The 26,427-nt window shown below is 46.7% G+C and overlaps 1 protein-coding gene and 1 non-coding gene across 2 annotated transcripts in view; both read right to left on the bottom strand.

Annotated features, from left to right (window-relative positions):
* The window catches only part of MTHFD1 (methylenetetrahydrofolate dehydrogenase, cyclohydrolase and formyltetrahydrofolate synthetase 1), a 66,400-nt gene that overhangs the window by 22,952 nt on the left and 17,021 nt on the right, over positions 1 to 26,427 (bottom strand). Inside the window, exons 9-22 of the mRNA XM_033136578.1 lie at positions 18,929 to 19,056; positions 17,114 to 17,211; positions 16,081 to 16,254; positions 15,326 to 15,462; positions 14,870 to 14,916; positions 13,725 to 13,832; positions 13,542 to 13,616; positions 12,477 to 12,579; positions 11,273 to 11,349; positions 8,138 to 8,278; positions 7,521 to 7,589; positions 5,080 to 5,191; positions 2,886 to 3,025; positions 123 to 164 (exon numbers count right to left, since the gene is read on the bottom strand). Coding sequence (XP_032992469.1) covers positions 123 to 164; positions 2,886 to 3,025; positions 5,080 to 5,191; positions 7,521 to 7,589; positions 8,138 to 8,278; positions 11,273 to 11,349; positions 12,477 to 12,579; positions 13,542 to 13,616; positions 13,725 to 13,832; positions 14,870 to 14,916; positions 15,326 to 15,462; positions 16,081 to 16,254; positions 17,114 to 17,211; positions 18,929 to 19,056 — 1,451 coding nt within the window. The remainder of the gene's footprint in view (positions 1 to 122; positions 165 to 2,885; positions 3,026 to 5,079; positions 5,192 to 7,520; positions 7,590 to 8,137; positions 8,279 to 11,272; positions 11,350 to 12,476; positions 12,580 to 13,541; positions 13,617 to 13,724; positions 13,833 to 14,869; positions 14,917 to 15,325; positions 15,463 to 16,080; positions 16,255 to 17,113; positions 17,212 to 18,928; positions 19,057 to 26,427) is intronic.
* TRNAK-CUU lies at positions 14,748 to 14,817 on the bottom strand. Its single transcript has one exon. It is a non-coding gene; the product is annotated as a tRNA-Lys (tRNA).

Genomic DNA, 26,427 nt, shown 5'->3' with positions numbered 1-26,427 from the left:
ATCTTGGCTCAAAAGGAGCAATCTTTATTTCTCGGAATGGAGAAGGGAAGCAACTGCCTTGCGTCTTGCAAAGTTCTCATTAAATCAGGAAACAGTAAACAGAGTCGGCAGATCACTGTTACCTCTTCAGTGTACTCCTTTGGCAAGGGAACTCCGGCTGCGACCTGCAAAGAGCAAAAACAGGCATTGGAGGTGGCATTCCCTATGAACTCCAATTTCATTCCCAACCCTGGCGTTTACCTGGGAGCCTGTTTAGCCCTGTTGAGAAGTTCAAAAATTAAAAGGGGGGAAAATGCATGCAGTCATAAATTGTACAGGGAGAGAATAGGTACTCCCAACCCACTGTGATCCAGTAACAATGGACTGTGAAGTGGACTTCCTGCTGAAGATGCTTAGAAGGTTCCTCACAAGCCGGATGAAGTGGACCAGAGGTGGAGTGGGCACAAATTAGACTTTTAGGAAAGGAAGGGGAGTTCTTCTACAAGGACACAGCAGAGGTCGTGAATTTTGGCTCACGTCTAGGAGTCCTGCACATTAACATAATGAGCCAAGCAGCAATTGTTTCCCTCTGATGAATTCGCAAAGAATAGATGGCTGCCTCCAGGGACGTATCATTACCTCTCAACACAAGGTTCTGAGGCCAAAGGAGGAGAGACACCAGACTGCGAAAAACGATAGCCAGAGGCACACAAAAGATCTCATTAGCAAAGAAGCAGTGGGCAATGCTGAGGGAATGAATTTGACCTCCCTCCTCCCTCCTGCAGACTCTTAATATTTTTCTGGAGAAGAACTCGTCTTAGCTGTATTCCAAGCTGAGCAAAGAAGAGGTTGTTTGTCAGTCACCAGGAGGCTTGACACGTGTGTGTGTGTGTGTGTGTGTGGGTCTGCGCGCATGTGTGCAAATCTCTCTCACTCACTTTTTACTCCATCTTCAGCTACACACACACACACACACGCCTTTTAAAACATAAGATCACTTTGAACTCAAAAGATAAAAAAGGAAACAAGGTCTTTCTAAGACTGGCAAAAAAAGCAAACGTTCTTTGACACAGAAGGGCAGAAATTCTGCTTGACACCTCTGCAAGGAGAAGCTAAATATGGAAAATATTCAGAATACTTATCAGGGATTAGGCTACAGAAATAAAAAAAGGGGGCAGCTACAGAAACTGTCTCTTGCTTATGCCGCAAAGCCTAAGGAATCTGAAAAGCGGAGCTGCCTACCCAAAATGGAGATTTGCTTTTGAAACATGGCAATCTGGTTGCTCCGCCAACCCGGCCAATGTAAACCTAATTCATCAGAGACCAGTCTCTGCAAGGAGGCTTTGCTTATCTAAACAGCAAGGGCCACGAGGGGAAAGGAGCAATGCAAATTAAAAGCCCAACGCCTTCATAACGTTAACCACCACTTACATATTGACAGAAGCTGTCGTTTTTGAATTTCAAATAAGAGGCAAGCAGAGAACTGTATAGAGAGGGCGGGGAAAGAGCAAAAAGTGTTTTTTTTTTGTTTGTTTTTTTGCTTTTCCGGTGAGGAAAGAGAATAAACATCACGACGGATGGTAAGGGTTAGGGAGAGGATCAGTATCAGAAAAAGAAACTGAGGGAGATTGGAGAGGAACTGGGAGCACTGGCTACCCAATGAGGGCAGCTGGAAAGTGGAGCCAGATTCCTCAACATCACTGCACACTTTGGGGAAGGATAAGTCAATCTGGTGCCCTGCAGGTGTTCTTTTAAATAAAAATTTTATTAAGAGTTTTCAACATGTGGTAGAATAAAAACCCAACTAGTCTAAAAATAACAACAAAAACAACAACAAATGTGCCAAAGGGCCCATTTATTATTATTATTATTATTTTAGACTAGTTGGATTTTTATTCTATCATACGATATAAATGTGATAAAGGGCCCTTATAGCTATTACAGTGGCACCTCAGGTTACAGACACTTCAGGTTACAGACACTTCAGGTTACAGACTCCGCTAACCCAGAAATAGTACCTCGGGTTAAGAACTTTACCTCAGGATGAGAACAGAAATCGCATGGCGGCAGCGGGAGGCCCCATTAGCTAAAGTGGTACCTCAGGTTAAGAACAGTTTCGGGTTTAGAACGGACCTCCAGAACGAATTAAGTTCTTAACCCGAGGTACCACTGTATTTTTTCCTCCTCTCTCTCCCCCTCTTTTTTCCTCCTTTCTTGGTTTCTTATTATTTCTGTTATTTACCGTATTTTCCGGCGTATAAGATGACTGGGCGTATAAGACAACCCCCAACTTTACCAGTTAAAATATAGAGTTTGAGATATACTCGACCGCAGATTCTCCACCCGGCGTATAAGACGACCCCCGACTTTTGAGAAGATTTTCTTGGATTAAAAACTAGTCTTATACGCCAGAATATACAGTAGTTTGATTTTTACTGCATTTTATGTAAAAAATAAAAAAATACTTATTAAAATGACAGCAACAACAATACAGAAAATGAAGGAAGAAAACAAGAAAAGAAAGAGACGCAGAGTTGTATACACACAGCCCTCCATTATATCTTAATTTTTGATCCTCATACAGAGAAGCGAAACCTCTCAGCTCTCACCTGGGAGAGCTTCCCTCTTTGTCAGTCAATCACCCTGAGAAAAGCCACTCTGGCCTGTCTCTCCCAAAGGTCCCTTCTGTCCCATCACCTCCCTGTATGTATCTTCATTTATCCTGAATTTTAAGTCTTCAGAAATCAAAACATACATGTGAATAATATCCATAGGTATTAATGGCCATGCTTGCTGGAGCTGATGCGCAATGTGGTGCAGAATACCTGGAGGGCACCAGAACGGGGGAACTAAAATGACCTAAGCATTGGTCTCTGGGCTTCCCTATCGCCAAGGCTGCCACTCACTGTAGGTCCTCCGCCATGCATCTTCAGAGCTCGGACAGTAGCCACCAAGACGACCACATGGGGCTGCAGGCCAGAATACCGGCACTTGATGTCAAAGAACTTTTCCATGCCAATATCTGCTCCGAAGCCAGCTTCTGTCACTGCAGGCAGAGCAAAAGGAGAACACTGCATTATATTTTGTACCATCTCCTTCCTATTTGCTTGGCAGCGTTAGCATCATTCTCATTTTAATCTCCGTCCTTAAGCCATCCACTCTGCGTTCAACTCGGAGGAATTCACGCTTTGGGAAACATGCAAGAGTTCCCCAAAACGGCAAGAGCGAAACGAGGAAATGGAACTACCTGAAGCACAAATGAACCAGAGATGCGCAGCAAGGATGAAAACTGGAGGGTTTAATAACTCCTCTTTCCTTTCTATTCGCAAACCTCCAGCAGAAGCTCCCCAGGCATGGCATTAACAAGCAGCAGCAGCAAACTAGAGGAGACAGGGCAGTGACGATGCCGCAAAGGATAAGGCGTGCCTAGCAGAGATCCAGCAAGCCCCTGAGTCTCTTGACTCCTAGCGCTCAGATTACCTGGCCTCCTATCACCTGAGTCGCTGCAGCACACCTGGAGGGAGAGGGTCAAGGCAGCGGCGTGGCCAGCATGGTGCAAACACATCAGCACTTCTGGCACTTCTGCTGTTTGTTTGCACCACACTGACCTCATTCCTCTAGTCCAGGCATCCCCAAACTCAGCCCTCCAGCTGTTTTGGGACTACAATTCCCATCATCCCTGACCACTGGTCCTGTTAGCTAGGGATGATGGGACTTGTAGTCCCAAAACAGCTGGAGGGCCGAGTTTGGGGGTGCCTGCTCTAGTCACTTCATTGCCCTCACTCTTTCCTAGTTATGCAAAGTCCTTGCTCAAAGAGTTTATGCAAAATGCCATCTGGTTTGGGGACCCCAAGCAGTCAGGTGGGCTCCCACAAAATAGTCATTCGTTGTGGAATGGTCTCCCCCTGGATACAGAGCAGGCGCTGACAGTACTGATAGTCATTATCGATTTGTGATTATCACAGACAAAGGAGGATTTACTCCACGTGATTATTTTGTGGATAGGCTACAATAATATATATTAAGGTCTTAAGCAGAAATTTGTACCTGCACTCTGCCTCAGCTACTTCTGATTTAAAGGCTTCATGTAAATATTCTAAATAAATAAATGATGGCAGCCGGAAGGGTGAACCAAAGTGACAAGGCCCATTTTCTCAACCTCTTCGCCCACTTTGAAACCGGCTGTTTTGTTTGGCTAAAATCCTGGGGTGAGGTGAAATTATATTGGGGCGATTTGAAACAGAGGTGCAGCCATTTTGTTTCCCCCATGAAGTCCTGTTCTGAGGTGCTGTTTGAGAATACGGTGGAAAACACAGCCACTTCCTTTGCCATTCCCTGGGGGCTGCCAATTCAGTGGACAGCAGCTGAATATATGCCAAAAAATACACCCTTCTAGGAAGTGGGCGGCTTGTTCCTCAAGCATCTCATTTTATCCGTGAGGTGCAGTGTTAAATACACCTCCAGAGAAAGGGCAGCAACTGAAGCAGGCTTGTTAAATATATGAACTCACAGCGTGCTGTTCCTTGAAAGCCTTTTTGAAAACCCTGAACAAAACAAGACTTTTGTTTCATGCTTGAATTTCTCTCTGCCTTTCTTTTATTTTTAAAGCAGTATAGCTGTCAACTTTTCCCTTTTCTTGCGAGGAATCCTATTCGGAATAAGGGAATTTCCCTTAAAAAAGGGAAAAGTTGACAGCTATGCGTAGCAGTTCTATGTATATCCAAACAGAAGTAAGCTCACTGTGTTCAATACGACTTACTCCCAAGTAAACAAGCTGAGGAATCGTTGAACTGATTATGGGAAACAAACTTGTGGAAGGGGCCACAACTTCACAAAGCTATTCCTCCTTGAATTACTTAGGTCAATTTCACAAATGTTTTTCGGTGCAACAGTTTCTCTACTGCAACGATAGGGAACCCATGGCCCTCCAGATGTTGCTGGACTCCAACTCCCATCATCCCCAGCTAGAGAGGCCAACAGGGATCATGGGAGTTGTAGTCCAGAAACCTATGGAAGGCCACAGGCCCCCCACCCATTGCATCGTGCAGCCGTGGATTCCGCAAGTAAACGGTGCATGAAAGTCAGCGCATAGAGACTCACCCACAAACCCTTCCTTGCCGACGAGCTTCAGGGCAATCTTGTCTGCCAGGACGGATGAGTTGCCGTGGGCAATGTTGGCAAATGGACCGGCGTGGACAAACACGGGGTTGCCCTGAGAAGAGAAGGGGGAAATGGAAAGGGAGAAGAGCTGCTTTGCCATCTGGAATGCTGCAAGCCCAACGCACACTTAAAGGTAAAGGTACCCCTGACCGTTAGGTCCAGTCGTGTCCGACTCTGGGGTTGCGGCGCTCATCTTGCGTTACTGGCCGAGGGAGCTGGTGTACAGCTTCCGGGTCATGTGGCCAGCATGACTAAGCCGCTTCTGGCGAACCAGAGCAGCGCATGGAAACACCATTTACCTTCCCGGCAGAGCGGTACCTATTTATCTACTTGCACTCTGGCGTGCTTTCGAACTGCTAGGTAGGCAGGAGCTGGGACCGAGCAACGGGAGCTCACCCCATCATACGGATTCGAACCGCCAACCTTCTGATCCGCAAGCCCTAGGCTCTGTGGTTTAACCCACAGCGCCACTCGCATCAGAAATCCGGAAATCAGAAGCAAATTCCATGGATCTCAATAGTACTTGCTTGCGAGTAAGCATGTGTTAGGGCTCTAAAAATCTTGCAGCGAGTGTCTCTGGTGAAGCAACCCAACAAAGTAGAAATGGGGTAGAACTGAAAATCTGCAGGAAAAATCAGCCCATCACAGTCCCTTTTGTGTCGTCCCAAGTTGAGTGATATTTATTATAATTGTTAAGAGTGAATTTGATTATTATTTGCTGATGTTTTGAGAGTTAATTTTATTGTGTTCTATTATATTCTAACACATCATTGAATATCACTTTCTTTATATGACATAAGTCGTTCATTTTTAAAGTTGCGTTTCTTTATGGGTTTTTGTGCTGGATCAGATTATTTATAAGGTGTGTATATTTTGTTGCTGCAAACTGCCTTGTGTATAGTAATATAGAAAGATGGTATACAAGTGAAATGAAACGAGACACTCTCTCTTTCTGTACCTGTCAAACCCCACACAGTCCTACAGGTGAGGAGGGACCTCTCACTTCTCAATCCCTGAGCCAATCCTTTCCTGCACACAACGGGCAGGATCCAGGACGTTTAAACCTTTCTGGCTACTTCAGGAATGCAGATGGCAAACCCAGCTCCAGAAGCGGAAACCCACCCACCCCCCACCTCTGCTAGCTGAGGGTAGGGGAAGAAGATGTAATATTGCCTGTTAGGAATTGGCTTCCCTCACAGCTCAAGAGTCCTTTCTTGGCCACCCCCACACCTTCTGGGAATGCGACAAATCTGTAAACCACATCCATTCTTGCTGCGTTATATTTCGGTACTTAACTTTAAATAGCAAGAGCTTTGCCCCTGGAGGAAGAGCCTGCAGGATTTGCAAGAATCCCTGCTGGAGCAACTAGTCTAGCATCCTGATTCCAACAACACCTCTGGACAAACACTTCCTCTTGTTTTCCTCGCAGTAACTCGTATTCCAAGATACACTGCCTCTGCATGGGGAGGTTCTATTGATCATGGCCAGTTGCCCTTGATAGGTCTATGTAATTTCTGTTTTAAGCAACATGAAGACCAACCCCCATTTACAACCTGTGTGCTCTGAGGTAAGGCAGAAGCTAGGAGCACTAGGCCAAGCAGCAGAGAGCCACCAGCTCCTGACTGGACCACCACCGGCCTGGGAGATCTGTTGAGGCAGCCTTTGCCCCTCCTTCCCCAGACATTTATTTTTCCTTGGGGGAAGGCAAAAGAGGATAAATCCAGGCCGGGGATCTAGTGCCATCGGCATCTGATGCCACCCTGAGATTATTTTTCTGCCATTTCACAGATTAAGGGTCTCATGACTGAGCTATCCCATTTGTTTGTGTTAATATTTTTTAAACGTAAACCACTTTGGATGCCTTGTAGAAACGCAGCAAACAAACAAGGCAAACCGTGAAGGGGTGATTGGTTGCCAGGTGCAAAATGTTATTGAGAACCACTGCTTCACAGCAAGCAACAAACAAACAAACAAATGTGGGGGGGACGACTTCCGGTGAAGCGCCATTCTGACCAGTTGGGAGATCTCTCAGCTCCGAGAGACTCGGGCACTGTCAGGAACGGGGGTGCCGTAACTGCGCTACGGACCCCCAGAAAAACTTCAGGAAGAGCGTCCTGAAGACGTGGTGATCCGGCGGATGCCCATCGCGCCTCCCCTACTCCCCGGTATGTTAATATTTTTTAATCGTAAACCACTTTGGATACCTTGTAGAAACGCAACAAACAAACAACACAAACCGTGAAGGGGTGATTGGTTGCCAAGTGCAAAATGTTCTTGAGAACCACTGCTTCGCAGCAATCAATCAATCAATCAATAAATGGGGGTGGGTGTTTTCCGATTTCTAACTGAAAGTACAAAGCTTACACAGGATATGCACTTACCTCCAGAGTCTGCATGAGGTTTGGCTCAATAGCATCTTTCATCAAAACTGCCAGGGCACCACTAACTCCCTAAAGAAAGAAGTGTGTAGAGTTACCTGGGTGGCAGTTCTTATCCATTTCTCCAGGTTTAGGATGCACCAAGAACCGCAAGCAAACCCACTATTCTACCTTGACAGAAATAGGATGCTAAATGGACCCTAAGCATAGTCCTCGAGTGCTGAAGAGACCAGCCTTGGTGCGTGCGAGGCCTCTACTTCTCCCTATTTTTAATTCTAAAATGTAAATTAAAGCTGGTGTCCAGGGCAATTTACCTTAGGCACAGAATGGGATTCTGGAGCAGGGTCTCCTCAGAGGAATCATAGGAGTTGTAGTCCCAAAGCATCTGGAGGGCCGAGGTTGCCTATGCCTGGACTAGATGACCCTTGGGTCCCTCCCAATTCCACAACTCTATGATTCTAAGTTATCTTAGGGGCCAGCTTAGGTTTATGAGCTCCACACCCAGATCCAAGAGACATTTGAACCCGAATTAAGTCCGGCAGAGGTTTCTGGGAAACTTGCATCATCAAGGTCAGCTTTGGCAAAGTTTTGTCTTCTGAGAAAGATCACGGCCTACGTACCAGATCTTCTGTGGTAATTGGAACGCCTTTCTTGCTGGAAGCCACCACCATTTTGGCTAGGCGACGCCTCATGTCCTCCAGGCCATCTGTGAGAGCCAAGACCGCCATGATTTCACTGGCAACCGTAATGTCGAACTGAGCCTGCCAGAGGGAAGGACAGTCTCCTTTCAACCCAAGCGGCATTTTTTGTTTTAAAGGAGAACAACAGTGGGATACCACTGTCTCTGGATACAAACTCTATAGCGGGGATGTGGGGTGGGGGAATCTTCCTTGCTTCGCAAGGGCCCTGTTTCCTTGGAGGGACGCGGTTGCGGGCTGCATGCTTGTGAATGGGCAGGGCTTCTGCAACTGCAGAGGTTGGAGATCAGATGAGGGGATTTCAACAAATATAGCTTGTCCTGCAAACAACACCCACTGACCTTTCCGGAGCTCTGTCCTCTTTTCTATCTGGGCACCCTAGGGCCAAAGTGGGCAAGGCTGGAGCGTACAGCCCCCCTTCACCCCATACACTTTGCTCAGTCCCTGACCGCTGGATAGCTCAACTGGTTAGCAGAGCTTTCCAAACCTGTCATGTCGGTGACACACTTTTTAGACACGCGTCATTCCGCGACACGGTAATTCAGTTTTAGTAGCAAGCCAGAGGTTTAAACTAACTCCTTTCCAGCCCCGTGAGGAGCGCAGGGAGCATTCGCACGACACACCTGCACACTCCAGCTGACACGCTAACGTGTCGCGACACACAGTTTGGAAAGCTCTTGGTTAGAGTGTTATGCTGATAACGCCAAGGTTGCAGGTTTATTCCAGTAACAGACAGCTGCCTATTCCTGCATCGCAGGGGCTAGAAAGATAATTCTAAGGCTCCCTTCCAGCTCTATGATACCCCTGGCAAAGGTGGGGAGCCTCAGTCCCAGGGCACCTCAAGCCTCTCCATCCCACTCAGGACTCTCTCCATGCCACATCTCCTTGACCCTGTTCATTGCCCTCCTCAAGTATTTTCACCTGGCTGGAACGTGTCCTTGAACTGCAAGAGTGCCTCTTGCTTGCCTGGACGGCAAGATGGATTTTTGTGGTTAACAGGCGAGAGAAGCATTAGACTCAGGGGCCAATGTGGCCTTTCTGCTTGGCCCCCGAGGTGCTTCCCAGGTCACCCACATCCTGCAAGCTACACCTTCCTTGAGTGCTTTTGTCTTTCTGGAATGAATCCTTGAACTGTTAGCATTTTATGCATGCGATGCTGCAGATGTGATTGGTGTAAATCACATCCCTGTCTGGGAAGAACGTGGGAACGGAAGACAGCCTTATCTCTCTTCCATAGTGGGTACAGTTGGACTGTACTTTTGCTTTTACTTCGTCCTGTTCTCTCTCAGAGCTGATGAGAGAGGACGCCATAATTCTTTGTCTGTACATAGCATGTAAATAAATACGTCGATTAGCTCTACGATGTCTCACGCTTCTTGCTGTGTAATGCTAGAAGTTTAATGTGCATATGCCATCTGGTATATATCGCTGAGTGCACTGGAGAAGAAGGGAAATGCCTTTTCCAGAGCTGCGCATACTGGAGGACGCTCGGACAGTGGGGGCTGCAGGAGCACCCCAGGGCGTTTTCCAACATGAACTGCCACAACGCCTCTTGCTTGCGTGGAAGAAATCCATCTTTAGTGTGGCAGCGCCACACTTTGGAACTCCTTGCCTGTTGACACTGGGTAAGTGCCTTCACTGTAGCCTTTTTGCTGCTTGCTAAAAACATTTGTTTAAGGTGTGCAGAATGTTGATAAATGCTTTAATCTGGTTTTTGAATAAACAACAAAGGAAATCCCGTGTTGCAAAACAGACAACTCTTGAACAGCCACAGGCAACACGTGGCTAATAATCTGCTAACAAAATATTTGTAACATTATAATGTTTCACAATTCAGTCGGTATCAAAGAACCTGGAGATGGAGGCAAAATGCAGAGTCAGCGTAGAACAGTTTTTCCAGATAATGAATTGTTTCAATGGTAATTCTTCATCAGCAAATGAACTGTCCCCACAGGTACAGCTAGTAGCAAAGGATCAGCAAGCACTGAGAAAAGTAGTAAAAACTGTTCTACGCTATGTTCGGAGCACCGATCACTGCACAGACTGTGACTGTTGAAAGGCATTTGCCCTCCATCTCCAGGTTCTTTGATACCGACTAACTACGCTCTCTATTGTTGTTCATGAACATTGACTCCGATTATTCGTTACTCCATTGCATATTTTCTGTTTATGAATTGTGAAACGTTGTTGTTGTTCAGTCGTGTCCGATTCTTCGTGACCCCATGGACCAGAGCACGCCAGGCACGTCTACCTTTCACTGCCTCCCGCAGTTTGGCCAATGTTGTAAATATTTTGTTAGCACATTATTAGCCGTGTGTTGCCTGTGGTTGTTCAAATTAATCTGGTTTTTATCTGATCGCCGATTCCGTGTTTGTTTGTTTTTTTAAAAAAATGTTCCCAATCGTTGTTTTTAGCTGTTCCCCCAACCCCTGATAATGTTATTGTTTTTGTAAAACATTTTGAGGTTTTATTACGATCAAGCGGTGTCTAAATCTTGGGAAACAAAATATATAAATAAGAGATAAATGACGGGTGTCTACAATACACACACCTCTCACTTTCGTACGGCTGGAAAGTCACCTGTTGTAAGGTAAGAGTCACCCACATTTTGCCTCTGGCTCCACCTACCACCCACATGCCGTCCCCGGAAGGGATGAAAAGGGTTTCCAACCACTACCCCCTGTTCCACGGGAAAGATAGCGCAAGGTTGTGCTGGGGGAAGTGCCATTTTTATGCCAAAGACAACACAAGAGTCAAGCAAACTAGATGTCTGAAATGGAACAGACTACTCCGAAAGACTGTGGGTGGAAATGCCAGCCCCTCGGAGTAATTTAGCACCAGGTACATATTGTCACACACACAGGCCCACTTTTATGTTCTCATGCATATCATCTGTAGAAAAACACTCAGTGGGGAAACAAAACCCAACACCTCTTAGCTCAAGGTCAACCCAGTTGCTAAGGGAAGGTAAGATGGTATTGTTCAAAGACCAGCCAGCACCCCCCCCCCCCCCGCAATAGGAAAGCATTTCGGAATGAGCGAGGAAAGGGCACTTACTGTGCGTGAGAACCCCTTTTCGGTTGGAGACTGCCCAATAGTGATCTTCCGCAGAAACCTGTCATTTGTGTCCATCACTGAGCAAGGGAAAGCAAGGAGAGGGAGGGAAGGAAGGAGAGAATGAATGAATGAATGGGTGAAAGCAGGTTGAAAAAGACCCATGCATTTTAGGCAGGTTATTTTTGGGGGGGTTAGCAGGGGTCAGCAACCTTTTTCAGCAGTGGGCCGGTCCACCATCCCTCAGACCATGTGGTGGGCCAGACTATGTTTTTGGGGGTGGGGGGGGGGGGTGGGGAATGGACAAATTCCTATGCCCCACAAATAACTCAAAGATGCATTTTAAACAAAAGCACACATTCTACTCGTGTAAAAACACACTGATTCCCGGACCGCCCCCGGGCCGGATTGAGAAGGCGATTGGGCCACATCTGGCCCCCGGGCCTTAGCTTGCCTACCCCATTAGCTCAGAAAAGCTGCTGAAAGGGGAATGGCTATTCATACATGCACACACAGGGCACACACTCAAAACACATGCAGGAACACACACACAGGTGTACAGAGGCGGCCCTCTCCCTCCCAAAAACTTTTAGAGGTCAACAGGTCCCCCCAAGCACATCAGCGTTCCAATCAGTGCTGAGCAGCTACATCTTAAGAGCTGCCCAGCAGCGTCCGTGCGGCTGGCCTGCCAAGAAAATCAAATTAAATGGTAGCTCCGAAAGCCTGTGCTGACCAGAACATTTCTGCCGGCCACTTCCTGCTGCCAGATAAGCCCACTGAGAGCGAGGACATAGGAAGGAGAAGGCCCAGCAGAGGGGATATTGCACAGGGCCCCCCTCAAATCTGGAGCCAGCCCTATCAATAACACTGCAAAGGCCCAGCAATTCTGGGGGTGTTCCTGATTGGAAGTTGGCAAGCCCAGAGCAATGACTCATGCAGAGAAGCAACGGCCGTCTCCTTGGAGGATGGACGGTTCTGCTACACAGGAAGCTGAGGACCAAAACTATCTATAATCTGTGTGCAATCAGATGTTGGCTAACCTCGAAGGCTGTGGGATGGCAGTGGAGGGAGATAAGCAGGAATCTCTAAGTCTAAACCTTAAACCTTTTTTTTTTTTTGTACACACACAAAAACAAAAGCTCAAACTCCCCCACCCTTCTAAACATCTTTCTACTTTGCCCACTGCAGGTTTTTTTTGTGCCAGTACCTCTTTGCCATGTTATGCTGTCTGGATCAATATCCAATCTCACAAATTTGTTTATTTCATCATCCGTCAAAGCCCTTGGGTCTGTTTTCTCAATATGCAATCTCTGAGGAGGAAGGAAAGGAGGGGGAGAGAAACAAGATGATGGGTTGTTACAGGAAACGAGCAAGTTCATTTGTGGGGGGTGAGGGTGGGGGATAATTCTTAAAGCAAAATAATAATAAAGGGAGATCAGCGTCTAAAAGCCCAGGCTGAAACTCGAAACCTGCCAAGAAGAAATGTGGAAAAGCATGGTTTGCACATAACGCTGAGCCATGGTTTGTTTAACCCGTGGGTTAGCATCCTGTGCAAACCAGGAATGATGTATGTGACAGAATCTTAACAAAGCCAGAATGTCAATGGGCCAGCTATAGATATGGGTCCCAACCGTGTTTCCTGCCTAGCTAATCTGAAAGGAGATATATACTGTAATAAAGAAATGAAGAAATACTGAAGAAATAAAGAGAGACTTGTGCAAATCAGCCTTCTCCAACTTGGTGCCCTCCAGCTCTTTCAGACTATCCACCAAAACAGATGGGAGGGCATTGGTGAGGGCTGGCATAGTGCAAATCTGGCCTGGGTGCAAATCTCATAAATTAGAGGGCCAAGATTCTGGGTTTTGCAATTGTTTGCTGGCTCCTGATGGCCTACTTGGCAACACTGATGCACACATATGACTTCATTAGGTGTTCTTGATTAGTCCTTTGTGTGACTTTTCGGTTTTGTAATTTTTCCCCTGAATGTCTCATGCCTCACCCTCCTAAGGCAAGTCCTCACGTTACTCTTTGCACTCACTTGCCGGATACCTGACCTTGCATTTTTTTTTTGCCTCCTGTTTGCCTGTTGTTATTTATGCTTTGCTGTTTTCAGTACAAGTTATTAAAATAATATAAAGGGATTCTGGGCTTTGCACCAAATTCTATGCTTGCGAACATGCAAGGTGGTCACCCCCCTGAGTATATAGTCCACAAAACATCCACACGGAAGGGACCTGGAAATTCGTTACCGGAACAGGCTCTGTAAACTCACCCGCAATCTCTGGATCTGGACGTTGGAGAACTTCCTAGATCCGTCAACAGAAGGGACCAACCGGGAGTAGAGAGCCTTAAGGAGCAAAGGCACTTCATTAGCGGCTGCAGGGCAATCAATAAGACACACACACACACACACACACACACGCTAGAGGGGAAAAGATAAATCGCACCACGTTACCTGATCAGACTGTGTGGCCTCATGGAAGATGCGGGCGTCAATAGCGGCAGCGACCAGGTTATTGGCTGCAGTAATGGCGTGGATGTCACCAGTGAGGTGGAGATTGAACTGGGGGGGGGGGGGAGAGAAATGTCAGTTTGCATTTCTTAGTGCAGAAAGTATTGATCCAATGTGTGGAGATCTTTCCTATTCTAATTAATTCAAGAGGGTTCTGGAAGCTTCTCTGCGTGAAGGAAGATTCATGATATTTGGGTTATTCCTTCAGAGAAGCTGAGTACAGCTGGCTTAAACTGGTTCAGTTATCTCTTCTGTCAAGGTCATGCTGACTATAAAAATAAGGCCAGAAGGAGCCTGGGTTTCACTCTCTCTTTCTATCTCTTTCCCTTCTGGCGTGGTGTTCTGTACATAGTATGTTTAGTGTTAAGATTCAGACTTATTATAAGTTATTGCAAGTTTAAGTTAAGTCTGCTGCAGCTGGATTTCTTACGGACTGGGCCAATCCTGATTGTATTGGATTTGTGACCATTATGCGCATTTGCCTTCAGTAGCAGTAAAGCTCTGCTGGATGAAATATTAATTGCCTCCGGTCTATTTTTTGGGAATCCTGCAACATGTTAAGTTTTTACTCGGCTCACTATACATTGGAATCTACCCTGGATCAATATTGAGTAGAATTTCCATGACAAAAAGGGGCAGACAAATTGGATCGGGCTGGAGAGGACGTCAACAGCAATCTCAAACCCTCTGTTAAACCCCAGAAAGTCCCAAAACAGGACTATGAGCTGGAGAGGGAAGTATTAAGAGCAATGTTCCTGTAGGCGAGGTAAGAAAATTGCTCTGTGATAGGTAAGAAACAAGATGTCACACTGCAAAATTTCCTGAGGTCCAGGGAAGTAGGTATTGAAGAAAAAGTTCCTTCAACCAATACAGGCTTCCCAAAGGTTTCCCAGTCCTGCTTTAAACACAGAATTGTAGACTTGGAAGGAACCACAAGGCCCAACCCCCTGCAAGGCAGGAATCTTTCGCCCAATGTGGGGCTCGAACCCACGACCCCGAGATTAAGAGTCTCGTGCTCTACCGACTGAGCTAATGCCACATCAACCGTTCTGTCTCAAATGCAGTCATAAATTAAGGAATCAAGTTACCTCCTCCATAGGAATAACCTGAGAATATCCACCTCCAGCCGCACCGCCTGTATAAAAGGAAGGATGCGGTTCATCAGACCGCGCTTGCAAAAAGTGTGAGCATCTTTAGATTACGAAGAGGATGCATAGGTTTCTAAAACCGAACAACTTCTCTGAGCAGTGTTGGGTGTCAAAAAAAAAAAAGGGCTTGCCCAAAAACCTCCTGCATCTGATTACCAGAGATGAAAGTAGATCATGTGCTTATCCATAAGTTGTCTTGTGTTATCTCATAACTTTTAAGTCTAAATTACTGATACAATATTTCAGTAATGTTCTGGGAAGGGATGCAGCTCACGGCAGTGCATCTGCTTGGAATGCAGAAGGTCCCAGGTTCAACCCCCCCCCCCAACATCTCCAGGTGCACCCTGGACATAAGAAGAGGCTCCTGGATCAGGCCAACGGCCCATCTTTACGTACCTTTAATTCCAAACGTGGGTCCTTGCGAAGGCTGCCGGACGCAGGCAAAGGCATTCCGACCAAGGTATGCTCCCAGCGCTTGAACCAGTCCCACTGTTGTGGTGCTTTTCCCTTCTCCCAGGGGTGTGGGCGTTATACTGAAACGCAAAATAACCCCCAAACAACTCCCATGGCGTTGGGGAAATGCAGCCATTTCCTTCCGAGCAAAGCCGACAGGCTATGAACAAGGTGATCTCCCGCATGCACCCTTAGTGCTGGTAATCAAAGCTCAAGACAAGCTCTTTGGGGTCCAACAAATCACAGGAGAGCCACAGGTGCTGCCTCACCTCTGCCCCTCCCAGCAAACAACCACCCTCTGCCTCCTGGGAAGTCAGTGCAGAGGCTCCACCCAGTGGCATAGCATGGGAGGGGCCACAGAGGCAGCTGCCCCGGGCACGAAATTGTTTGGGGTGCACAATTTCAGCACCCAGAGCTGCCTCAACACAGCTGGGAACTTCCCGCGAGCGACTCTTCCTTTCTTATCCCTGCGGCTGCAATCCTCCTGAGTGATGCGGACACAGTTGAATGTGCATGCATACTCTGTCTGTTTCCATCCCTCTCTCCCACCCACCCTGCTCCAAGCAGCCCCGGGCACCAGGAACCCATGTTACGCCACTGGCTGGTTCCGCCCCACCTGGCAAGCTGCTCCCAAATCTCCTCAACCAAAAAAGACTACGAGCCGACCAGAGTAGCAGAAATGGACCCACGAAACTTACCCCGTTACAACAACATATCTGCCATCGGGCTGGTCCTTCAGGCGCTTCAGTGCCGAGAGCGAAATCTTGGCCTTGCACTGGCCGTAGAGTTGCACCTCATCTGAGAGCAGGCCGATCTCCTTGGCCAGCTGGCCGATGGGCTTGGGGAAGCAGGACCGGGATACTTCGATGTCGCTGAAAGTCAACAAGAGGGCGGTGAGGAAGAGTTATACGGAGCAACGATACGCAGGACTATAGGAAGCTGCTTTAATGCTGAATTATAGACCACTGGCCCAGTAAAGTTCATGGCCGAGTGAGGATTCGAACCCAGGTCTCCCGGGCTGCAGCCCACTACTTTAATCACAACACCACACTGGCTCTCTTCACCACAGGTGTGTGTGTGTGTGGAGTGGGAGTCACGTTTCTGAGTGCTCGCCTATATGAAAGGCTCCTAGCAAGCTGGAAAATTAGCACGACGAGAAGGATGGACCAGTGCGGGCTCTCATCTTGGGTGCCCTCCAGCTGTTTTAAAACTACAACACCTGTCACTCCCAGACACAACATCTGGAGATATTCCTGGAACCACAGAATTCTGGAGTTGGAAGTCATCATACAAGCATCATCTGATCCACACCCCTGCAATTGCAAAGCTCTCTCTGCCCAATGTAGAGCTTGAACGCACAGTCCTGAGATTAAGAGTCTCATGATCTTCCCCAGATTGGGGGAAGATAGACCTTGTTTTAAAACAACAACAACAACAACTAGATTATTATTATTTATTACAAAAAAGCTGTTCCCTGAAAATTCAACAAAAATCAATTGCATCACCCATTTGCAGACCACAGAAATATATCCCATCAGTTCCAAATTTCTATCACCCCATTCTGCTGCAGAGAACATGCTGCACCTCTGCAAAGACTTCATAAAAATATAACACCTCCTATCCCACCCCCCTGACACCCCCCACCCAATAAATTCAGGCAAAAACCAGAACGAAATCATCTTTATCAATGGCCTTCCAGCCGCAACCCTTCCCAGTCCAGTCGCTCCTTACCTTGGAACAGGCGTTCTAGGGATCAGCTGGTTATATTGAATATTCCACTTGCCAGGCTGATATTTCTCCAGAAAGCGCTGTGCGCTTTCTACAGTGCTCTAAATTTGTATTTGAAAACAAGGAAGCGAACCAAGGAAAGGTGCGTCACACAAAATGTTCCAGCGGGTCAGTCAACAATGTCACAGGCAAGACGGAACAGGAGCCCAGCACACACCTGGCAAGAATACTGGCCACAATTGCTGTGTTCTCCCTCTGAATACTAGCTGCTGGGAGTCGGGGAGAGTGCAGTTGCACCCAAGACCCGCTTGTGGGCTTTCGACAGGCGTCTGGCTGCCTACTGTGATAACAGGATGCTGGACTAGGTGGACCAGTGGCCTAGATTCTGCAGCCAGGCTCTCTTCTTACGCCTGCTGAAACCAGAGGAAGGGCACGGAGCATTTATGTCCAAAGAGAAATACAGAGCTCTCAGCCCCCCACTCCTCAGGGATTCAAATCATGCAAATTCTGCAAATTTGCAGAATATACGCTTGCAGAAACCTGCATTTTTGGTGCAGAATTTAGGTCCCCCAAAGGATTACCATTTCCCATAGATCTCGCATGAAGACTTCAGCCAGGAGCTAAGGTCCTTCACCAAGAACCTCCATCACTCATTGTTACGCAGGTGGGTACAAGCTGCAGGGGCTTTTTGGTTGTGGCACTGCTGTTATGGAATGCATTCTCTAGGAAACCTGGCCTCAATACTCCCATCCCCTGCCTCGTTCTAACATCTTCATTACAACCTGGTTGCTTGGGCAGGTTTTGGGGGAAGGCCGATTATTATTTCTGTTGCCCCTGAAGCCAATTCTAGATTATTCCCCCTCCCCAAAAGCAGGATATAGAACAAAGGACCGTAACTGTTTACAGCATTAATTGCTGTATTATAGGATTATCGTTTCTGATCTCTGCTGTCAGAGATACTCTGATGACATCAGCAGAAAGCCAGGATACAACGGTTAAATCATCATCGTGGTTTATATTTTGAGCAGGGGTGAGGAGCCTGTGGCCCTTCAGATGCTATTGGACTCCTGTCGTCTGTAGCCAGCATGCTCAATGGTCAAGGATAATGAGAGACAGGTTCCAATCTGCCCCTGATTTAGAGGCACAGCAATCAGAAATACTGAAGGTTTCTATTTATTCCGGCAATTTATATAGCTCTTCATGCGACACAGAAGTATCCAAGCAGCTTACAATGTTACAAAACTATCAAAAACAAGTTTTTAAAAAATCAACTAACATATGGGGGCCGTCATGGCTAATGGCAGGTGAAAAACACAGACATACAGCAGAGACAAGCAGCTAATAATAATAATAATAATAATAATAATAATAATAATAATATTTATAAGCTGGCCATCTGATTGGGTTGCCCCAGCCACTCTGGCCGGCCCCCCACAAAAAACATCAAACATTAAAAACTTCCTTATACAGAGTTGCCTTCTGATGTCTTCTAAAGTCAAATAGAATAATAATAATCCCAGTATTTATCATTTACAAGCATGCATTCATAGGTAGCAGCTGCACACTCACCTCTGCAATTTATGCTCACGCCAAAAGGTGGGACAAAAACAGACACACATTGAGAACACCCTGGAACACCCACAACCATCCCTCCCCCTCCCCCCACACCTGTACATAATGTGCAGGTGCTTTGGGGGGAAAGCAGAGTTTTGAGGGTGGGGTTGTGGGAGAGCAACGCAGCCCATATGCCTCCCCCACAGGTACAACCAGACAACGAGGAGGGGAGATGCGCTCTCTCCGCGAACCAAGGGCACACACCTGCATCAGCATGGCAACCGTCATTGGCCCGACACCTCCAGGGACCGGGGTGATGTAACCTGCCTTCTCCTTGGCCGCACTGTAGGCCACATCGCCGACAACCCTTTTCCCACTTGCCCTCGTGCTGTCTGTGTGCGAGAGAGAGAGAGGGAGATAAGGAGAGGGTGCGCATCAGAGCAATACAAAGAGGGAGCAGGAAAAAGGCCCAGGAACATCTTTGCAATGGCAGAAACACACATGCATAATCTCTTGGCAGCGCTAAGGCAACACACCAGACCACTCTGTTTCTCCTCCTCTTTCAGGTTTCACTAATAACTGCTGCGCTGTTAAGCTGGTGAACTGCACAGTTCACCCACAGAAGAACTCCCCTGGAACATTTCCCCACTCCCTGGGTTTTAGCGCTGTTTTTATCCATGTTCATGCTGCTCCAAGCGGCCTTATGCTGGTTCGACGTTCAGTTCTGAACACAGCGCAACGACTGCAGCAGCAATCGGATTTGCGTTTTGCAGATTTTAATTTGTGAACCACTCAGGAGGACGTGTATATAAAAAATTCAAAAAGAGAAAGAAAAATAAATTGATCAAAGAGCGAGCAAGGTTTGCTCAAAAACTCCTGCATGTACCTTTTTTTTTTTTAACAAGCGGCTGATGATACATTATGCTTTTCTCAAGACTTTGCAAGGCAGCTTGGGATTTGCGGGGCGAGGGGTTGGGCATGAAGAATAATCCTGCATTAATGCCATGGAGCCAGAGCTGCCTTAGCCAAATATTTTCCTTTCTTTAAAAAAACAAACACAAAAAAAACCCATTCAGTTAAACTGCAAGCACTTGTGGCCAGCTAATACGGATGGCACACTTCAATGACATTCAAGAGTCCAACACACTAACTGCTACTCTGCACTGTTTCAGAGAACCAGTTGGAGTGTTGGGCTTGGGTCTGTGAGACCTGGGTTCAAATCCTCCACTCAGCCATGGAGCTCACTGGGTGACTTTGGGCGAGGCGCAACCTCTCACAGGGCTGTTGTGAAGATAAAATGGAGATGGGGGGAATTGGAGGGAAAGTGGCATATAAATCCATAACACATTCTATGGCTTCCCTCTAGCGCTATTTAGATATAAGATCATGTACGGGGTGGGCTAAGAGGCAACACAACAGAAAGCGTATAAAATTTACTTGTTTATGAATGCAATTATCTTGCACGTGAAAAACTGAAAAAAAAAACGCCAACAAAAGGAGGATGGATTTCAAAGCTAATGGATTATGTAGAGCTGGCAGAACTAACAGCAAAAATTAGAAACCAACACCACAGGGTATTCATGGAAGAATGGAGGCCCTTTTTGGGGTATCTGAAAAAATGTAATCAGATGAAATCGCGAGCAGGATTTGAAATATGGGCAGCGGTAGGAGATTGATAATGTATGAAATAGAATATTATGTCTTAGGCGAAATGTTTATTAAAATGCAGTAAGTAAATGGGATGAGTTTATGAACCGCATGGAGGGAAAGGGAAGGAAGTCAAAGTTTAAAGAGAAATGTATAACAAGTTTAGAATCTGGGATATATATGTTAAGATTCTAAAGTTTAATAAAAATTTGACTCAAAAATAGTAATGAAAGTCTAGGATTAAGGACAGGCAAAATTAAAGTGCATAAACCAGAGAATTTGCTCCCACAATATCGTAACGGTAGCCATTGAAGTTGTTGTTGTTCAGTCATTCAGTCGTGTCCGACTCTTCGTGACCCCATGGACCAGAGCACGCCAGGCACCCCTATCCTCCACTGCCTCTCGCAGTTTGGCCAAACTCATGCTAGTCGCTTCGAGAACACTGTCCAACCATCTCATCCTCTGTCTTCCCCTTCTCCTTGTGTCCTCCATCTTTCCCAACATCAGGGTCTTTTCCAAGGAGTCTTCTCTTCTCATGTGATGACTTTAACAGCGAATTAGGCACATTATTGGAGGATAAGGCTATCAACGACCGTTGGCCACAATGGCTATCTTCTTCTATCTCCCCTGTGGAAGGCAGAGTCCTTCTGAATGCCAGTTGCGGGGAATCTTATTTTGGGAGAGCTCCGAGGCCTCCAAGTTTTGCTTGGGGGCTTCTCATAGGCATCTAGTTGGCCACCATGGGACCACGATGTAGGGCCTTGGCCTGATCTTCTTTTGTAGGGCATGTTTTAAAAAAGAAAGATGAGTTGCTATCTTATTCCTGCATTTGTCCAAGCCAGACCTGCCCGCAGCAATTTTAAGCAGTCACTTGGAAGGAAACAATGTCGGTATAGGGTAAAGGAAGGGATGCAACTTTTCAAGCATTTAGACTGATGCCTCTGCCTCTCTCCAGGAACAACAGCCGCTGAATGCAGAGCGAAGGGGTGACATGACACAGGGAGGGGAACTCAATTTATATTCATTTGCTGCACATTGCAGACACACAAAGCGAAATATCCCGGGGGGTTCCACAGGTTTCTGAGTTTTCATTTAAATACAGTGGTACCTCAGTTTTCAAACGTCTCTGGAGTGGAACGTTTCGGCTTTCAAACACCAAAAACCCAGAAGTAACTGCTTCAGTTTTCGAATGCTTTTCGGAAGCCGAACGTGCCACGAAGCTTCCGTATTGAGTTTTCCGGACATAACTGCTTCCGGAAATGCATGCTTCGGATTTCAAACGTTTCAGAATTCGAACAGTCTTCCGGAACAGATTATGTGCGAAAACCGAGGTACTACTGTACACACAAACACACGCCGCAAAAGAAAAGCGTCTAGTCCTCTTGACAAGGAAGGTTATCTTAAAATACTGGAGAAAAGTTCGTATGCATCTCTCACACTGGCTGCGAGAAAATAAAATAAAATAAAAATATGTTTGTACCCCACCCATCTGACTGGGTTGCCCAAGTCACTCCTGGTGGCTCCCCAGGTGAGAGCTGGGAGGGTTCACTTGCTTTTGTGTGAGATAAGGGTTAAGAGCTACCCTGACAGAGGGCTCTGTATTATTCTCTCTCTTTCTCTCCTCCCCGCCCCATCTCTATTTTCTGTTTTCTTTTCTTTTCTTCTCTATTTTTATTTAAGATTAGTTTGGTTTTTAGTGTATGGTATGTTGAAAACTTTCAATAAAAATTCAGGTTAAAAAACAAAACACATCTGTCACACTTTGTGTTGGCAGTCATTTCTTGGGGAAAGGGATTGGTGGAATCCTCAGTGCTTTTCACACCATCTCACCTTCCAGAACATTCTTTGGCAGCCTGGCATCCCTCAGGTGTTTCAGCCTAAAACTCCCATCAGCCCCAGCTAGCTGCGATGGGAGTTTTTTTGGTCCTAAACATCTGTAAGCTGCCAGGTTAGCAACAGCTGCTCTAGACTTCAGCTTAGGCAGCAGGGATCTTTAGAGCACATTATCCTTTTATGTAATTATACCCACAGTTCAAAAATAAAGAATTTAAGCTTCATGCATAATTTGATACCAGCTCCATGTAGCCCATTTCATCCAATAAGATTCTATTTCAATATATCCTTTTTTTTTTTTTAAAAAAAAATGACTTTGATCCTGAAATTGGGCTGTTTTATATCCCTACCTCAATAATAACCCGCAGAACAAGGGCAATTATTCTCAAGATCATTAAATTATTGCCTCCCCTTTTGAACTTCCAGATCAGCTGCCTGCGTCTCCATAGCAGCCGTCAAACTGATGCCCAGGGCAGAGATGGAGCCTCCATCTGACAGCTCCCAGGCCTGCAAATGCTCTCAATGTCTCTGAGAATTATATCCCACATGCAGAAGTCTGTGTTTGTCCACTTTACCTCCTCTCAACCTCTTCCCCTGCATTGAAGTGGTGTGGCTAGGGTCGGTGCATGGCCTGGGGAGACTCCCAGGGGCCAGGCCTAGATAGTTTGAGGTTCCTCAACCCTGTATTAAAGGTTGACTATACAGTATCATATACAGAAGGGACCTGAGGGTCATCTAGTCCAGCCCCCTGCAATCAGGGCCGGATTTAGGTCTGATGAGGCCCTAAGCTACTGAAGGTAACGGGGCCCTTTATATGTCCAGCTGTCCTTTGTCAACAACAAATTGTCACTTTTTGTGTTGAATATATGCTATATGGTAATTTATGGACCTAATAGGTATCTAAAGCCGTTTGCACATAACCAAACATGTATTTTATCAAAGTAATTGCTGAACTGAAATACAATTAAGAAGAAGTATATTAATAGTGAAATACATCATAGGAGCCTAAAAGGTAAAGGTAAAGAGACCCCTGACCGGCGCTCATCTCGCTTTACTGGCCGAGGGAGCCGGTGTACAGCTTCCAGGTCATGTGACCAGAGCAGCGCACGGAAACGCCATTTACCTTCCTGCTGGAGTGGTACCTATTTATCTACTTGCACTTTGACGTGCTTTTGAACTGCTAGGTTGGCAGGAGCAGGGACCGAGCAATGGGAGCTCATCCCGTCACGGGGATTCGAACAGCCGACCTTTTGATCGGCAAGCCCTAGGCTCTGTGGTTTAGACCACAGCGTCACCCGCGTCCCTACACAACACAAAACACTGTTGCTGCCATGTAGGTTTTATTTGTTTTTTATCTTATATTTTGGAAATGTTCATCCAGCTTTTTTCCCCCCTTTAATTTTTTGGGGGGCCCCCAAGAGAGTGGGGCCCTAAGCTATAGCTTGTTTAGCTTATACGTAAATCCTGCACCATCCAACCTCTGCTTAAAAGCCTCCAGGGAAGGAGAGTCCACTGCCTCCCAAGGGAGTTATTTCTGATGTTTAGTCGGAATCTCCTTTCTTGAAGCCACTGGTTCGAGTCCTAACCCCCCCCCCCCCCCAGGGCAGGAGAAAACAAGCTTGCTCCATCCTCTATGTGACATCCCTTGAGATATGTGAAGATGGTTATCTCCTTCACAAATCCTGGTGTGAAAGAGTTCTATTGGAAGTGGAGACACTTTATAAAAAGAGACCCATTCTAAAGGGGAATCCTAGGCCTGGGCCCTAAGGCAAGCTAAAGACATTCACAGAAGGAAATTTTCCTGCCCACCATACAAAGCAACCTGCCTCCCTCGCCCAAGGGTCCCCAGCCTAGTGGGTCCTGAACCGTGTACGCGCGTGTGTAAAATTTTTCCAAGCTAGGCTTGGATCGCAAAATAAAACAACTCAAAGATCGATTTGAGTTGAGCCTCCAGGTGCTGTTGAACTGCACAGCGTTTCTCAAACTTGAGTCCCCAGCTGGTGTTGGACTACAACTCCCATCATCCCTAGCTAGCAGGATCAGCGATCAGGAATGATGGGAACTGTAGCCCAACAACAGCTGGGGACCCAAATTTGAGAAACACTGGTTCCTCTGTTAATTCATAAAACTTGGGCCCCCAGAGCATCTCCCTACATGAGACCATGACGAGTCACAGTCGCTGAGCGAGAGGCGCCGATGGTCTGACCTGGTGGAAAGGCGGCTTGCGAAGTTCCCTGTCTGCCCCACAGCACAGCCCCCTAGACACCCACCTTTCACTCAAGCGCCTTTGTGTCGCTGGGATAAGTCCCTGGGCTGTGACGGCTTGCCTTGGTAGCTTTGGGGGGTTGTAACGAAACGGATCTAAGTTAAGGGATTTTCAGAAGCCCACGGTGTTTTATGAGTTAATGGGCACCCCAGTTTGAGTGGCAGGTATGTCATGGGAGGCGGGACATTCCGCTCTTTAAAAGGAGGGAGCAGCCGTTAGAGAGGGGGAGTGGTGACTGGAAGAAGGAGGGCGTGGGGCCAGGATAGTGGTGGGTAGGTTAGGATAGGTTAGGATACGTTGAAGATGTGTATATGCTGCTGAAAGAAAGAGTTTACACTGTTAGGAAACTAAGCTTATAAACCATTACTGAAACTGTTATGTTCTGAAAGAAATAAAGACTTCTTATTGTTGAGCTAAGAAAATATCGTCGTTCATTTGGTCCAGCGAGTTATGTATGCTCATGAGGAGGTGAACTCAGGGAAAGGACAAAACTGACCTGCAGGGTGATAGTTTGTGTCTTGGGAGTTCCCTCAGGAGGGGCGAGCGGGCGGAAACCCTGGTATTGCCACAGAGTTGCTAAGAGGGCTTAGCTAACTGACATAGTGAGGGATCTAATGAAAGAGAGACCCTGAACTGTAGGCAAAGGAGAGGTTAACCCCTGAAGACCTGAGAAGAGGATATAACCGGCCACGGCCGCTGGAAAGGAAAACTCCCGTTACTAAGAGATCCCCAGATTATAAATAAAAGGGAAGTGACATAACAGACGGACCTCAGAGGGACAGGTGGGGTGGACTGAAATTTGACGCAGAACACCTGATTAGAAATTCACTTAGTAACAAGGGGAGAGTGTGAAGTGGAGGTTCGTCGCAGAGCATGTGCGCCTCTGAACTTTGCACGGAGGGAATGCGCAACGTGAGGGCCACATCAATTGCTCCGCCCCAGTTTTTCCTCCGCCCTCGCCCACAAGCACAAAAAGGTTGCTCATGTGGGGACCCCATGCTGGAAAAGCTCACCCCACCTTGTTTGGAAGGCACGCTGACCAGTTTACAAGGGGGCAGCTCTTTCTCTAGATACCTGGCCTGCGAAGTGATGCAAAACGGCAGACGTAAAACACACACCTCGCTTATCCCTGCTTGGATGCAGAGGCCAAGATTTTTTGGCCCTGCTCTTCGCTGACAGCTCTAAGAACTCAGTTAATGAACCAGAGGCTGGTTGGCAGAGATTGCTTCTTTAGAAACACTTCTTTGCTGAGTTTCTCTCCCCCGCCCTGCACCTTGCGCTTAAGAATCTAACTCTCAGGTTCTTAAATAAGAGGATTACTCACACCTGTCAAGCTGTTGCTATCCTCCCACTTAACTGCGCTTCCATGAAGCCTGTTTTTATAAGTGATTTATTGCAATTATCTAATGGAAAGTGGGGGTCTTTTGTTTTTTGTTTTTTAAAAAGCACTCTTATGACTCCATAATTTTATTTAACATGGTGACAATCACGGCTTGCTGGAGTCTCTCGTCAACCCGATGGAGTACGGAAACTGCTTTGTTATGGGAAGGATGGGGGAGGGTGCATAATTTCGGGCTTTGGAAGCCACCTCCCAGTTTCTGGTTGCCAGGATCCTGTCCAGCTCCCTTCCCCTTCCTCCCCAACAGGGGAAGTCTCTTGCCCCCCCCCAACCTACGCTGACCTTTGGAGTCTTCATAGACTTAGTGGTCACTTCTCAGCTTTCTGAGAGTGTAGCAGCTGTGAAAACTGGTGAAATCCACACTAAGGAGCATTAGGAAAGGAAAATAAAACTCCTGATGTCATTACACAGCTGTGTTTGGAATACCGTGTGCAGTTCTGGCTGCCTCACCTTAGAAAGGGTATTGCCGAGTTGGGAAAACGTCCAGGAAAGGGCAACCAAAATAATCAAGGGGTTGTGAGGGAAGGTCGCAACCAAAACAATCAAGGTCGCAACATTTGGGACTTTTTAGTTTTAAGAGAAAAGGTGAGTAAGAGACTATCACGACAGCAGCTGAAA

Source organism: Lacerta agilis, chromosome 1 (assembly GCF_009819535.1).
Source record: "Lacerta agilis isolate rLacAgi1 chromosome 1, rLacAgi1.pri, whole genome shotgun sequence".
NCBI lineage: Eukaryota > Metazoa > Chordata > Lepidosauria > Squamata > Lacertidae > Lacerta > Lacerta agilis.
The sequence above is the reverse complement of the archived record's forward strand: the minus strand, read 5'-3'. Positions and strand labels throughout refer to the sequence as shown.